Source organism: Lycium barbarum, chromosome 8 (genome assembly GCF_019175385.1).
Source record: "Lycium barbarum isolate Lr01 chromosome 8, ASM1917538v2, whole genome shotgun sequence".
Lineage (NCBI taxonomy): Eukaryota > Viridiplantae > Streptophyta > Magnoliopsida > Solanales > Solanaceae > Lycium > Lycium barbarum.
In genome coordinates, this window is record NC_083344.1 from 111,368,343 (window position 1) to 111,384,458 (window position 16,116).

The window sequence follows — 16,116 nt, forward strand, 5'->3', positions numbered from 1 at the left end:
AACACATATACAAATGCACGCCGACAAGGCTGCCATAACGAATAGAACCATATAAACACAACTGTACAGAAGTAGGCACACACACCCACAAATACGTCTACAGACCTCTAAACATACCGATCAAAACATATGGCGGGACAGGGCCCCGCCGTACCCCTGAACAAATATGTACATACTCAGCGACAAATATACCAACATATATGCTTTGAAATGAGAAGAGCACTCCAACCAGCAGAAGGGGATGTCCTAAACTGGTGAATCACCAAACTGTGCGTCTGTACCTGCGGGCATGAAACGCAGCCCCCGAAGAATGGGGGTCAGTACGAAATATGTACTGAGTATGCAAAGCAGAATATACAGAAATCAAACCTGAGACATAAACGAAACAGAAGTGCCGAACATAAGTGCAAATCCAATCATATCAAAATGTTTAGTTTCAAACATGTAAGTCATGCATAGGGTACAGAAGAATATGGTCGCCCGCCCGTCGATGGCGCCATAACACAGCATAACACCAGAAAGTTTCAAATCTCCGTATCCCCGTCACATATCACATCACCGCATAACGCCATACACAACATAACACCAAATATAAGTGGAACCCGACCATCTTTTGCGAGTAGCTCGGTGAACCATAAACACAGCATAACTCCGGAGTATAACAAAGTGCGCACGACAACAGAACCGGCCCGGGACTCGGCGAAGGAATAACAGAATGCACGAGTAGAGTCGTGAGTAGTCATATGCATAAAATCATTATCATAAATTCAAACATAAGCAAAATGATCATACTTGAATTTCGAAATAATAATCATAACAAATTCTTTCAAAAAATTTCCGAATTACATAAGGGAAAGTCGCGGGACCCACGGACGGGTATTGACCCGAGTCGGGCCCACCTACGGAAAACATACATATCATGTGTCATATAGACTTCTACAAAAATATTGGAGTAATCCGAGCATATTTGTGCAAGATATGGCATTCCAAAAATTACGAACTTCTTTAAAGTGAACCCTTTTATGCAAAATTCGGAAAGCGATTATTTCAAAGACATAAGGGTTCATATTTCATCAAATCATACATAAGAGTGCCAAGGAACATATACGGACCATAACATGCTCGGATTTTGAATTGGGAATTTCCTTAAGGCTCTAATCTAGCCTATGTAAAACTAAGACATGCCCAAAAGAAAGGAGGTTACTTTACATACCTCGTACGCACTCCAAGATAGCCAACCTAAAGTCAATCCCAATCTACGCCTCGGGCTCCCCAAGGTCTACAAATATGCCAACGAATATCCAATATTAAACATAGGCACTTAAGCCATTTATTCCAACTAATCATTAAATTCTACAGAAAATTCGGCAGCATTTCCCCTGTAAATAGGCCATCCCGAGAATTTAACTCGCTCAAAATCAACAACAACCAACCTAGCAACATCGACAATCAATCCGAAAGGCAATATTGCATTAATACTCTCTTTTACATCATTCGACAACATTCATAATATTTGTTTCAACGGCTTACATTCAAGCCACAATATAGCTCATACATTCAATTATCAACCCGAATCTTTACCAACAATATTCAAGGACATTCTAAACGATTCACATAATATTTCCAACGATCCAACATTTTTTTTTTCAAATCTGGCCGAAACAGCCCCTAAAACCGTGAACTGCCCCCTTTAAACATTTCTCATTTTCACGTCATGTTTTGTATCACAATCCACAATATAACGATATCATTTTCATTAAATATACAAATTACATCAACGCACAATAAGCCTCAAAACAGCCCGCGCAATCTCAACATCAATCTTAAGTCATTAGATGCTCATTTCCAACTAGAGTTCATATCGACGATAACTAAAATACTAAGCGATAGTGATGCGATCTTCGACACATTATAGGACTCACATTCGTCCACACTACCCATATACATATGTTAATGGTCCTCATATATAAAGATTACATTAAATGCACAAAGTTCTCCAAATCAGTCCGCAACGCTTACTATATCAATTCGGGACATTAATTCTCATTTCCTACATAGAAGTCATCACAATAACCATTTCGACGCTAAGCGATATTAATTCATTCTTTGCCAAACATTTGGGACCATATATATACGGCCACACCCACATATATATACATATACACATTTAGATGGTTCTAATTTATTTCTTCACTCTACAACAATTTACATGATACAAGAATTAATTCATCAATTCCATTTTCCACACCCATATACACACCCACATATACCCCACACACGGCTCACACACCCATAACATAACCCACTTCCAACATATTATATCTCATGATTTTCATCCATATTAACATACTACATTGTGCACAAAACATTCACAACTCATAAAACAAGAGAAATTTTTACCTTTCTTCTTTACTCCACCATTAGGCTAGGGTTTGAAATCCACAAATTTGATGGCTTGATCGCTCCAACGACACTTCCACGTTACTTAGGGACCTCTAATTAGTGGGTTTGTACCAAAGAATTAATTTTGGAGAGGCAAAATTTGGACTTGATTTTCCATATTCCAAGCCGTGAGGTTGGAGGGGTTTTTCTCCTTCTTGCTATTTGTTCTAAGTGTGGGAAAAATGAATAAAGATGACTTGGTTCTTCATCTTTTAAGTCCACAAATATCTCTACAAATCTTTGGCCCACACAATGTGTTGGACCAATTAAAATTGGCCACACAATGTGTGGGACCTTTTTGTGGACCACACGGCTACAAGGCCATTTTTGGGCAAGATTTTTAATTCCAATTTTATGAATTGTGGTCCCAATTTTTCCTAAGTGTTCATGCCATCAATTTCATATTCAACTTATGCCTCAAAATAAAATCAAATGGTCAAAATTCCCGACTTCAAATCCCGAAAGAGTCTTGGCCCTTAATTGTCATAGTTAATCCGGGTTGTCCCAATGTATAAAAATACGGGACGTAACAGTGCTTTTTGCTTTAGCCGGAGATGCAGGCTCGGTTCCTTGGGATGAAACCGAGGGAATATCATGGGAAGTGGTCTCAGACATTTTGAAAATATGGAAAGAAGAAGTTGAGTGGATTCAGAAAGGGAGTTAAAAAAGAGTAAGGGAACAGACGATTCAAGGAATGACAGAGTAAGAAGCAGCGACACTCGTGCAAGAGCAGTTAGCAAAGATGGTAACAAGGTTGTTTCTTTTTATGTGATATAAGCGATGGATCGAAAGCAAACTTGCTATGGAGGATAACTATATACGGTGAAGATGAAGAAGTGCAGTAAAGAGTGAAAATGAAGAAGGAATGGATCGTAAAAATGTTAGAATGAAGAGGTGAAAAGGCCTTATATAGGTAAGGGCTATGACGGTTACGATTCCCCAGCCAACCGGGGAGCGCCACGTGCCCCATAATTAATGAGGAATGACTTGAAACGACGTGCAGTTGTCAGAGCGGACCATCCAGGATAAGACACGTGGCCGATGGCAGAAGAACGTGGCGCAACTGTTCCCGCCAAAAACGAAAAGATAACGACGGACAAAGGGAGTCACCGGTTCAGTGATTCATCCACTCCCCGTCACTCCGACAAATCTACGATCCAGAAAGTATGGGGACTATTTGTATACGGTAAAAACCGGGTATATGTTAAACCGGTGAGACCGAAGGCCGAGGGAAGAAAGGGACAAGAACGTGCATGAAGGCTCCCGTTCTGAACCGGGGAAACGCTTGGACCGAAGCAAAGGAAGGGCATCATTTGGTCCGGTTCTTTCATGACCGGTTGTTCGAGGCCGTATGTCCGTTTGGTCGTGGCCAGTGGTCCGGGAGATCCATAGCGCGGTTGCCAAGCGTCGATGACGTCCTGCTATGTTCAACTGCCAATCGTACGGGTGTCAGACCGTAGGGTCCACCTAATCCAACCTAACCCAACTCAGAGCTTTTTCATTATTATTTTATTATTCTATTATTCATGTTGTGTGAAGCCCATGGGGCACTACTATAAATAAGAGACATTGTCCTCCTCTTAGGGGGTTGGCTTCTACATTTCCAAGAACTCTTGTAATAGCAATATATATACAAAATCTCCCTCTCATACATCAGATTTGATCCGTATTTGTTGTGCTTATTTCTTATGTTTCTCAAATCAAATAACGCTCATGTACTAGTAGATACATGAGTCTATAGCTAACCATTGATCATCAGTTGCTCCTTTATAGCATATTCTTATATTTCTTCTCTCTATCAAATAGGTACAAGATATAGCCACATACCTCACCTACAATTTTAATTTCAAGTAGACATATTCTATACCTCACCTACAATTTTAATTGATTATCTAAATCCGGAGTAAACAAAGGTGTAGTTTGTATTGAAAGGTGAAAGTAGATATTATACCATCATTCTGCTGTTGCTAAATAAGAAAATCAATCTACTTGAAATTAGATCAGAAACACCTTAGGCAGATTTTCAAACACATGTTGATCATCTCTATTTACCCATCACTTTGAGGGCGATAATTTGTAGACGTAGTAAGAGTGACCACAACATACGTAACATGGAAAACAACCCCTACCATATTTTATTTGTAAAGATGGGGTCCCTATCTTTAACTATATCTTTTGACATATCATGCAGTTTATACACATACTTCATGAATAGCTTGGCAATAACAGTAACTAAATAAGTATGAAAAATCTCTATGAAGTGAGCATACTTGGTTAATACATTAAGAGTAGCTAATTTTGCCAAGGGCAACCTAGATAAGACTTCTGCAACCTTGCATTATTTTCCCTTCTTATATTCAATGATGAAATTATACTGCATATGTTTAATATCCAATTTAACTGTGGTCCTGTATGCAACTTCTGCTCAAGAAGAAATTTAAGAGCCTTTTGGTTTGTCTTCACTATAAAAGGTTTGCCAGTCATATACATGTTCCATTTATTTACTGTCATGACTAATGCTAATAGCTCCTTGTCATACAATATAAAGGTTTATATTATTTTTTTAGTTATTTACGTTATATTTAAGGGAAAAGGGTCAAATATAACCCTCTATTTTGTTTTATTAGCCAACTTTATCCTCCGTTAATGATAGTAAACAAAAATACCCCTGTCGTCTACAAAGCTTACGCCTATACCCTTAATTGGATGGAAAACCCCAAATCCCATAAAATTACCCGATTTCAATTAAAATTAACCGCCCCCCCCCCCCCCCCCTCTTTTAACCCACCCGCGACCTAGACTTCCATCTCCTCTCCCTCACTGTTGCTTGCTCCATAGCCATCACTGCCGGCGAGCTCGTGACACCGGAGCTCCATTGACGGTTCTTGTACTGATTGAAACACTTCACATATTGCAGTGATGTGATGGTGGCTGGAGCTCGCCGGAGCTCCGGTGTCACAAGCTCGCCGACGATGATGGCTATGGAGCAAGCAACAGTGAGGGTAGGGTCGCAAGCGGGTTAAAAGAGGCAGGTCGGGTAATTTTAATTGAAACGAGTAATTTTATGGGATTTGGGGTTTTCCATCCAATTGAGGGTATAGGTGTAAATTTTGTAGACGGCAAGGGTATTTTTGCTCACTATCACTAACGGAGGACAAAGTTGGCTAATAAAATAAAGTAGAGGGGTATATTTGGCCCTTTTCCCTGTATTTAAATATATCAATTAAAAACAAGAATTCGATTATTCAAAACTCAAAAAAGAGGATGAAAAACTGTAACACAATCCCAAAAAAGAGCCTCGATAACTTTTTAACAAAACAATAAAAATCCTAAATTGGAAAATATGTCTCAAGGTAGATTAAGTAGATTAGATATATTAAAATTTGAGAAAGAACTATTAGAAAAAATCAATTATAATTTTTTAATAACTTTGCATATCAAAAGGCTAGAAAAATAGATCTCTAATATAACTAAACAAAAAGCTTAAAGCCTTTTATTGAAGTTTTGCTTCCAACATAAGGGATGGAATGACCAGTTTTTAAGTTAGCAATCAAAGTTTAACCATCATTTCAAATGTAATTAGAAAGTAGCCACTTTTTAATGTGAAAAAAACATTTGGACAAAAATATCGCTAGCTAAAATACAAAACGACTCCCGGGCATGGTGCCATAGTTTAAAACTTTGCAAGTTGAACTTCAGCACACGTTCCTGGAGTTCGAAACTTTTGCAAGTGAAAATTCACCACACTAAGCTGGAGTTCCAACACTCTCTGCTGCAGTTGCAAATTTTTAAAGGTGAAAATCCGTATTATGTTGAAGTTCCAATCCAATTTTTGACGTAAAATTTTCTGATGCAATTTTAATTGAAAGGCTTGTTAGAACTCCAAGACACAATTATGAAGTTTTAAAAGAGTACAATGAGTGAAAAGTATCATTGTATCCGCATTATAAAGTGGATAAATGTTTAATAGTTTTGAGATTGTCGCTAAATCTTGATTAACGGTCCCAAAAGTGGTTGGTTGCCAATTTCTCCTGTGAATAGAGATCGTAGCGAGAGTTTTTAAGATCAAAGATGCTAGCTTGTTTACTTATGAACAACATTGGGCGCAATAACTCATACCTTTGCTTTAGGGGATGACACATTGTTCTTTTATAGGTTCATTTAGGATGTGAAGTATAACTGGCCATGGAGATAGAAAGATAAATATGACTACTACACTATTTCATACATTGTACAATTGGGAATTCTGTTGACTAATGGACTGATGATACAAACATTTTCTCCTCACGGACGTATGAACAATAGCCCGCTCCTTGTGTGGAACTGCATTATAAACAATGGCCTCAGAGAGTGTGTTAAGCCATTTACTACTTTCTGGAGGCAATAGATCTGTTATCTAAAGAGTCAATCTGCTTTCCGTGGATGGGTGATCCGCTATAGCTGCTCGTAGTGAGTTGGCAGCTTTGAAGAGACTCCCTTTCATCGACATCCATCTCTTTAGAATAATTGGAAAAAGAGACTAGTTGAACCATCACCAAAAGATTTTAGATCGGCAGGTTTTACTAAAGACCTGCACAGAGGGCACGTCCTTTCCCTCTCAAACCTGGCAGAATAAATAAGAACCATCAAGCAACCAAAAAAGGGAATGATGTAAGCTGGTTGAGATGCCAACCTTAGCCTTAGGCGTAAGAAATTAAGTCTCTGACCAATTCAACGTAAATAAGCTCAACGAAATTGAAGAAAGGGATATCAAATATTGCTTGTGCATGATTCATATGCTATTTGCAATCTTATGGTTTATGTGTTGTGCTCATTACTTTTACAGCTATATGTGACTATTGAGAGAAGGAAGATCGCATCATTTTAATATAAGTTACACTATCATGCACGAGTCATGCTTAAAGTGGGTCAAAGCACAAATGGCCTAGGAGAAGTGCAGATAACTTACCATTCAGACACACAGTCTTCGCAGAATATATGTTTACAACGTAGTAAGATTGGCGTATGCATTTTCTCCTGGCAAATAGCACAGAGATCCCCAGCAGCATTGACCTGAAATTAATCACATCGCGCTAGAGCTTCAGTAAACACTTCAAGCAAACAGTTCAGTTAGTTTCTTTGACGTACTCGTTTACATATCAATTTTTTACTGAATACGTTTTACAAGGATGATTTTCTCATCTTTGAAAGACCATAATAACTCTGGTAGCTTTTCCCCAACAGAAACCAAGTGCACTTGAGTTTTTCCAACACCTCCTCACGCACTACGTTGTATACTGTTTTTAAAGAAAAATAGCTTCCAGGATACAAATGTTACTCCAAAGTTTAACACATTTGAGGTATTTTCTTTTCTCTTTTGTTCTTTACTTTTTTGGATAACCTAACACTTCAAGTCCTCCGTGGAAGTCCCCAAACCTGTCCAAATCATTGTTCGCAGAGAACTCGACCCAACTTGCAAGGCACCGAAAGCAAGGGATGGTTATATACTTCAGTATGATGGGCTATGTGATGATTTAAATCTTTTTAAATGGAAAGGGACTTGCACCTCCCAGCCAAGCCCGAGAAAAGAGAAGGATGTGCACAGCTCAACATGTTTTTTTTGTTCTTTTGTGAGAGAAAGAAGACAAACTACCAATCAAAATATGGGGAAGAAGATAAACCTACTACTGTAACAAGTTATAGGCAGTGAAATCCAGAATATGAATGACAAAGTGAACATAGTCAAAAGGCAAATCTTGTTTGACACAATTAGCTCATGTGAAATAAGCATGAATTACAATTTACAGTAGTATCCCCATATAAGAGAAGAATTCCATGATGTAATTTGACCAAATGATCCAACCAGATCATGAACCAAAGTGATGACACTTCTTTTAACCAGAATTTCCAAATAAAGTTATTTATAGCGTGTTCTCTAGAAAAAGCAACTCGCTGCCTGTTTTCAGGTTATTCAATTTTTTCAGGGTCTCCAAGTTGAAAATGTTGAAAATCCTAAGACAAGTCTGAAAGTTGAAAATTTGCATCAATAAATAATTAAATCACTAAATTTCACGCATAGCTATGTACACCTAATTCTATTCCTATACGTGATATTAATAAGGTGCATCCTTTTCATACGTATATGAAACTAAAATGTAAAGATTATCGACTCTTTCATATCTTATACACTCATAAATTATAAATTTTGATATTTAAGTGACAGAAAAAATATTTATTTATAATATCAATCAATACTTTGGAAAAGTTACATTAAAATCTATAAATAATCATGAGTTTTAAGTAGTTAAACAGCCAAGACTTTCATAAAGGAGATCGTATACAAGCACTCAAGGGTGTTACCTAGTGGTCAATGAAGTGGGTTGAGAACCATGACGTTTCAGGTTCAAATCTCAACGGAGACAAAAATACTAAGTGAATTATTTGGTCGAGGGGTGCGCAAGCTAACCTGGACACCATGGTTATAAAAAAAAATGACACAATATACAATGTCTGTTCCGGATTGAATGTCCACTTTTCCTCTTAAACCACCAAAAAGATTCACTTCTCTAGAAAGAGAACTTCAGGTTCAAAGATTTAATGGAGAAAAAAGTTTGTCCGAGAAGACAAGAACCAAATTCTATGTAAAATACATTATATTTTATATGTAACCCTATAGGCAGCATGCTTCCCCCACAAATACTAAAATAATTCACCTTTTCAAGTCTTTGTTTATAACCATGCCGAATCAAATCAAGAAATCAATTTAAAATGGATAGAGAAGCTCATTTGGGATCTATTAAATGATATTAATGATTGGCCATTTTTTTTATAATCGTAGTGTCCAGACCAGCTTGCACGCACCTCGACTAATTCCATGAGTTAGGTGCTAGCCTCTACAGGCACAGGTACCCGGTAACTCTGTCCACCAAGACTTGGATAGAGAGGTAGAAATCACCTAGTGTTTTGCCTCTACTGGAATTTGAAACTTCATGGTTCTCAATCCACTTCATTAACCACTATAGGTCACACCCTTGGGTGCTAATGATGGGCCATTTTAATTTAAGCAATTAGTCAAGTAATTTGGAAGTTGTGAATCGTTTTTTTATCAAGTAAATGTATTTTCATTCATAAACATGGTCACAACGGCCTTAGATAAGAGATATACAAAAGAGTAGAGAATTTACAAAACGATATGATTCTCCACAAACTCCACCCATTCATCTATACAACAAGGAACGTTTTGTGTGCACCAAAAGAAAATAAGGGAACAAAGACTACTCCTCAACTAAGAGAAGCTCAGCTCTACACCTTCAAAAGCTCTCCTATTTCTCTCTCCAAACAACCCACATTACCGCTAGTGGTGCCATATCCATGCCCTTCGTCTTCTCCTCCTTCTCACGCTCTTCCGACTGATCATCCACTCTCTCAGAGTGTTTGGCATTGCCCATAAATCATTTTATATAGTACTTTTTTCAGAAAGATCATGATATATGGTTCTATATAAATTAATCAATCTTTTATCTTCACCTCTTCTTCCTCTCGTTCTCTAACTTCTTTCTTTCCCTTTCTTACCAAGGTTTCTTTTCCCTCATCTCATCTCCTCCTTTGACTCAAAAAGTTCTTCTATCTTTTGTTTCTTCCGCCAAAATAATCTCACTGCCCCCAACCTCCACCTACCCCCCCCCCCGCCCGGGACAAAATACCGCGTTACTTTAGGGCACACTAGAATATGTGGCTGCCTGCCCATAAAAAAGATAGAGAGCAAGGCATGAACTGCTTCTTCTTTTTTCCATTCTAGAACAGAAGGGAACTTCTCCAACACCCTGATTAAAAATAACCATACTAGGAGTAAGTTTTTCTTCCCCATTTTATTCAAAATGAAACGTAATGTTCCAGTAAACAGCACAGCAATGTAATCCTCAAGCAAACTCATATGATAAGGGCTTTAAATCTGGAATTTTTTCCACATACAAGAAATTAATATTTGAATCAGCGAGTTAGATATTCTAACTGCCATTCCTGTAAGGCAGGAAAACATACCAAATTACCAGATGATAAGTTTCTAAGTTTGGAATTATTGTGTATGAGAATAAGGAGTTCTAAACTTTAGAAAAATCGAGTTCTATGTAGCATTATGACCTTCTCTTGTGAAAAACATCTTCACCAAACTTTAGGAAACGTTATTTTTATTTTTCTTCATTAAAAATAAAAAATAAAAAGAACCCATGTTACCTGTTCAGAAGTCGCATATACTCCATAATGAATCTCCTTACGTGACAGTGCTTTCAAAGCTGTAAAGAAGGATTGGACCTGCGGAATATGAAGGTAGGATCAGATGAAAGCTAGGTTAGGACAATGATAATATCGACCCTTAAAATTTGGAAAGATTAAGATACTGGCTTATCTAAGAAAGAATGATTAAGATACTGAAGGACAAAGAAGACATCGAAGAAAGTACACTCATTAAAAAAAAAATATACCTTCTCGACAACAGAAGTAAGCTTGAAAGTTAAATACAGCCCCGTCATTAATGATGAAAAGAGGCTTCCATATTCCTTGTTCAAAAAGAAACGATACCAAACTGGAGCTGGGAGCAAAGCGCGATATAGCAGTAGAAGGTACTCAACCAAAGTTAACAATTGACCCTGTAAAGAAAATGACTTCTCAGAAAGCTTCTTTTTCACTTTTCTATACACACATATAGCACAGAGCAAGGAAGAGATAATGCATATTCCATAAACGATAGGGTGGATAAATCTATCTAAACTGCTGTCACCTGCTTACGGTAGTTACGGCCCCTGCTATTCTTGTAATACATCAGAAGAAGACATTTGAAGATCATTGCTGCTTGGCGGACCAAAGTATCTATCAAGGAAATCAAAGAGAAAGAAGTCAACTCCATGATATCATTTCAGACTATTCACACATCGGAATCCAAACGCTGACCAAGAGATTTCTAACAAGGACAACTTCACAAGAACACACCGTTCACCATGATCATGAAGATGGCATGCCAAAAAGGAGGTATGGCCTTTGGTGGAAGCATCAGCAACGGAGACAAAAGATCTTCATTACGGTACCACCAATAAAACCCAATTACATAACCGCCGAACAAAAGACATACGCCGACCAGAACAGAGATTCTCCTCTCACCCTGCAACGAAGAAGAAGATCAATAATTTCATTGCTTATTAGTATGAGAAAAGTATCAAGCAGAAAAGGCAGGAAGAGTAATCAGCATATCAGTTCCTTTTTTTCTTTTTTTTTTCTCTGTTTTCCCTTGTTGAGGGTGTGTTGCTAGGGAATTTTACATCACCTTAAGTGCAGTCTGCTTCTTTACAATATCATTTGACTTGAACATGACAGCCGCAATCAAAATTGTAACAAAAAAACCTGTGGATTCATGCACAAACCAAAGAGCAATTTGAGAAATACTAACTTGTGGAAATTATGGTAACCCTGAAACATGCAGAACGGGAAAAATTGATAGCCATCAAAACTTTCAACACAAAAAAAAAAAATGTAGATACCATGATTTCCCCCAAACAGAAATATTTAGGTAACAGAAGATAAGAAGGAAAAAGCAATAAACTGAGAGGAAAGTAGAGAGAAGGCCACAAGATGAAAGGACAGGGATGATGAGGAGAGACAAGTGAACCCCTTGACCAAGTAGTCCATTATGTAGCAAGAGCTATCATTCTATAGAATTCACTAGGTTAACACACTATGCAGGTCCCAAGCACAAAATTGCAGTCATGTTCAATTGAAAGTTTAAAATAAAGACAACAGAAGGCATCCAGCACTAAAAGAATAACGTTATAAATATAATACAACACCAATGGATATAGTATTCATACAGCCATACATGTATGATATCCTACTAAATACAAAGATTCAATAAGCAAACTGTATGACTCCAATGTTGTCAAATGCAAAAAGCATAGACAAACACCTGATCCTATAAGAGAAAATGCAATTATAGTCCGTGCCTTAGTGAAAGAAAAACGCAAGAAGAAGTCCTTCATGGAAAAAAAAAATATGTATACACGTGCATACGTAAGGCAAGAAAAAGTACTCATAAAACAATCAAAAAATAGCGCAAGAAAAAGTAAGCTTTAACCACCAAGACTATTTAATGATTACTACAATTGAAAAATCTGCAATTAAGTAAACATATAGGGTGTGTTCAGTACGGAGGAAAATATATTCTAGAAAATGTTTTCCAATTTTCTCATGTTCGGTTAGTCAAGATTTTTGGAAAACATTTTCTCTAGGAAAACAAGTTCCTTAAAAATGAGGAATTAAGTAGGGAAAACAAGTTCCATAAGTGGAATTTCACATTGATTGTGTCCTCCCGACCCTCCAACACACCTCATCTTAACCCCAGCCCCATAGCCCCCATCCCCACCTGACACGCCTACCCTTACCCTCACCTCCTCCCATAGTATTGTCTAGATTATATATAAATGCTTTTAGGATAATATTTTTTGCTTACACACCAAACACAAGAAATAAATAAGAAACTCACTTATTTTCCTGCAAATATTTTCCAAGAAGACGTTTTCCACGGAAAACATTCTCCTCCATACCGAACGCACCAAAGTAAAACCATCTCAATCAGGTTCAATTATCACCTTGAATTTCCAAGCAGATACAGAGATGCAATTTAAGTTTCTAAATTTATTTTTGTGACTCGTTTCCTTTAGTTATTATTAGTTTCCTAATAAAATCACTACAACATCCATCTATAATGATTCCTTGAAAATTTATCATAATTTTGGCCACTACATTTACTATTCAATGTCATCATTTTCAAAGAGCTCACGAGCCTCATAATTTGGCCTAATCCTGTGGGAAATATAGTTGGCTGATACATATAAGCAACTTGGTTCTGTGCCACTTAAGCAAGGCAGAATAGCCATTGTAGTGACAATAGCAGTGATAAGGTTCTGGCTAGTTGACAGTCAAAGAAAAAAAATAACGGAAAACCCAAACAGGCATCATTAAATACATGAAATAGATAGAAGTACAAGCAAGAACTGTGATGAACAATTTCAAGTGAAAATCACATAGTTACAACGGAGAGGAAACATCAGTACCTTGCAAATGCTGTCGAATGAAAACAATCAACAAAAGCAAAGAGAACGGAATAATTTGCTCGATCCACCTTGCAGCTTGTTGTATATCGTATCTTTGGTAAGAAGGCTCCCTATTATTAGCATCTGTAGGCCCTGTATCAGCGTTTCCATTCACCTGCTGCGAGACTCCATCTCCCGCCCCTCTATCACCCGTTTGACTCTCCAATGCTCCCACCGAAGCTGCAGACCCCGACCTCGAAATTGGCCTCCCCAAAACATCATTTTGCCCATCCGCTTCCCTCAGTGGCCCATCCTGCTCGCCAGCACCGATAATCCGAATGGAAACTTCACCGGAGCCACCGGCAGAAGCTGGTGATGCCCCAGCATCATCCACGCGGGGCTGAAATTGATCGCGGTAGCTAGAAGTGACCCCACTGTTTATCAAACTATCCGATTCTGAATTACTTGATCTTGTCCTTAGAATTCCAGAATATTCCAACAGCGTGGATAATGGCGAACGCAATAAATTAGCAGCAGATAATTGTACTCCATGCCTTCTAGAATTACCAATATTGTTACTACTCGATGAAGAAATACCTCTGTGTGCGTCCGAATTTGCACCGGACGCTTCCATTCGCATCGCCCTAACCCTAGACCCAACCCTACATCACATAATAAAATTAGACAGTTCATAAGCTCGAAAAACTAAAAAAGATAATCATTATCCTAAACTAAATGCCCAAAAACAAAAAGAACCTTGAAAATTTTATAAATAAATACGTGGCTGTTTGGCCATGACTGTATTCAACTTTTTTCCGGAATTGAATTCCGGAAATCATGTTTGTCATAAAGTTCCGGAAGATTCCTAGAAATTCAACTTCAAGTTGAATTCAGGAATTTGAAAAATACCAAAAAGTGGTTTTTACTTTTTTCACTCCAAATCACTCACAAGAATTCAAAAAACAACTCCAATTTGTATTCATGGCCAAACACAACTCCAATTTCCAAAATGAATTTTTCATTTTGAAAACAAAAACTACTTCTTCTTTTTTTCAAATACTCAAAGATTCCGTAGCCAAATGGGCCCAAAAGAAAAACCGGATAGTATTTTAGTGACATTCATAAGCTCCAACCCTAACCCAAAATCACATAATAAAAATTAGACAATTCATAAGCTCCAACGGAACAAAAGCAGGAACAAACGCTAATAAGCATAATCATCATTACAAAAAGAACCTTGATAAATAGTAAATAAAAGAAACCGGATTTCTTTTGTTGATCACAGTAAGGATTAATTTTGATCACATAAAATCTTTAAGTTACTTGTTTATATATTAAAACTACCTAAGAAATACCATAAATCACAATAATAAGAAGATATATAAAATCAAAGAAAAACTCTCGAAATTCCAAAGGTGTCACAAAAGCGGGAGTAAATAAATAATAGTTTTGTTGATTACTTACTTACCTTCGATATGGAAACGCCGTGGAAGAAGCTAATCCGATCAAACGGATAATTAATCCTCCCAATTAGCAAACCCTAATTAACACTTTATCCTTACAGTCAACGCGTCTTTAAGAAAAATCAAAAAGAATCGACGTATTGAAAATTACAATGTTATGTGGGGCGTGGGGGTGGGGGGGGGGGGGGGGAATCTGATGTTTTTTTCTCTCTTGGTTTTTCTGGCTCTTTGGAAAAGGGATGTGAGCCAGAAAGGAGAGATGCTAAACAATCACATAAATTTGGTGGGTAATACATTTTTATGTAACTGTCAAACTCTCTAATTAATTATTTCGGTTCCCACACGGCGTTAGCACTTGCCTTTGTCCCATTAATTTGGATTTATATTGTGTAAGGCGTACTAAGGAACATAATTTTTTTCACATCAAGTATTTGATTAATTTAGATTTACATCGTGTAAGATTTACTTAAGGAAAAGTACTTTTTAACATAATTTTTTTTTTTTATATTCAGTGCTCGAACCTGAGAACTCTGATTAAGGTGAAAAAATTAATCCATCTCATCACAACTCTTGTAATTATTGTAGAAATTAGTTTAATAAAAACTCGAATTAGTTTTTTTTTTTTCAAAAATGATAATCATTTCTGAATATAAGTTAAAATTCCATCTAAAGTGTATAGTTTTCTAAAAACAATCAAGTCATTGGTCAGATTATTGAGGATGAAAGTCAATTTCCTCCTCAACTATTTCCAAGTGGTTGTCAATTTAATATTACGTGAATTATTTCAACAATAGTTGGTGGAAATTTTTCAAAATTCATTCAAAGTCAGTCAATTGGATTTGAGTAACGTTGGGTTATTTATTCCTTATAGAGTTATAGAATTTAAATATCTTAGATAGATTATTAAAAATCTAAACCTAAAATTCATCCTAGATGTTTGATACGAGAAACAGCAAATTGCATTTCATAGTATGATCAGAAATGTTGTGATAGAGCGACTAATGAGTGTACAATATAAACTCTAGAATTAAATAAGGCCAGATACATTTACCGGCCTCTTAGAGTTGCCAAAATATCTTTATTTTAATATACTTTAACTAGCGTGTGTATCGATGAAAAAAAAAACTAGCGTTTGCATCTATCATAGGCTCAAT

At 37.0% G+C, this 16,116-nt stretch overlaps 1 protein-coding gene across 3 annotated transcripts; it reads right to left on the bottom strand.

The window, feature by feature from the left end:
- Window positions 1–6,634: 6,634 nt before the first annotated feature.
- Window positions 6,635–15,169, bottom strand: LOC132606710 (uncharacterized). Of its 3 annotated transcripts, none has more exons than XM_060320318.1 (9): window positions 14,968–15,164; window positions 13,521–14,161; window positions 11,738–11,814; window positions 11,407–11,575; window positions 11,198–11,286; window positions 10,902–11,066; window positions 10,654–10,731; window positions 7,391–7,494; window positions 6,635–7,045 (listed from the first exon to the last, which is right to left on the bottom strand). In XM_060320318.1, the coding sequence occupies exons 2-9, from the start codon at window positions 14,137–14,139 to the stop codon at window positions 6,940–6,942; spliced, it is 1,407 nt and encodes a 468-aa protein (XP_060176301.1). In that variant the 5' UTR covers window positions 14,140–14,161; window positions 14,968–15,164; the 3' UTR covers window positions 6,635–6,939. The 3 variants fall into 3 exon arrangements, with proteins under 3 accessions (XP_060176301.1, XP_060176302.1, XP_060176304.1); XM_060320319.1 differs by having other exon boundaries at window positions 14,964–15,164; XM_060320321.1 differs by lacking the exons at window positions 6,635–7,045; window positions 7,391–7,494 and adding an exon at window positions 9,556–10,244 and having other exon boundaries at window positions 14,968–15,169.
- Between the last annotated feature and the right edge of the window lie 947 nt (window positions 15,170–16,116).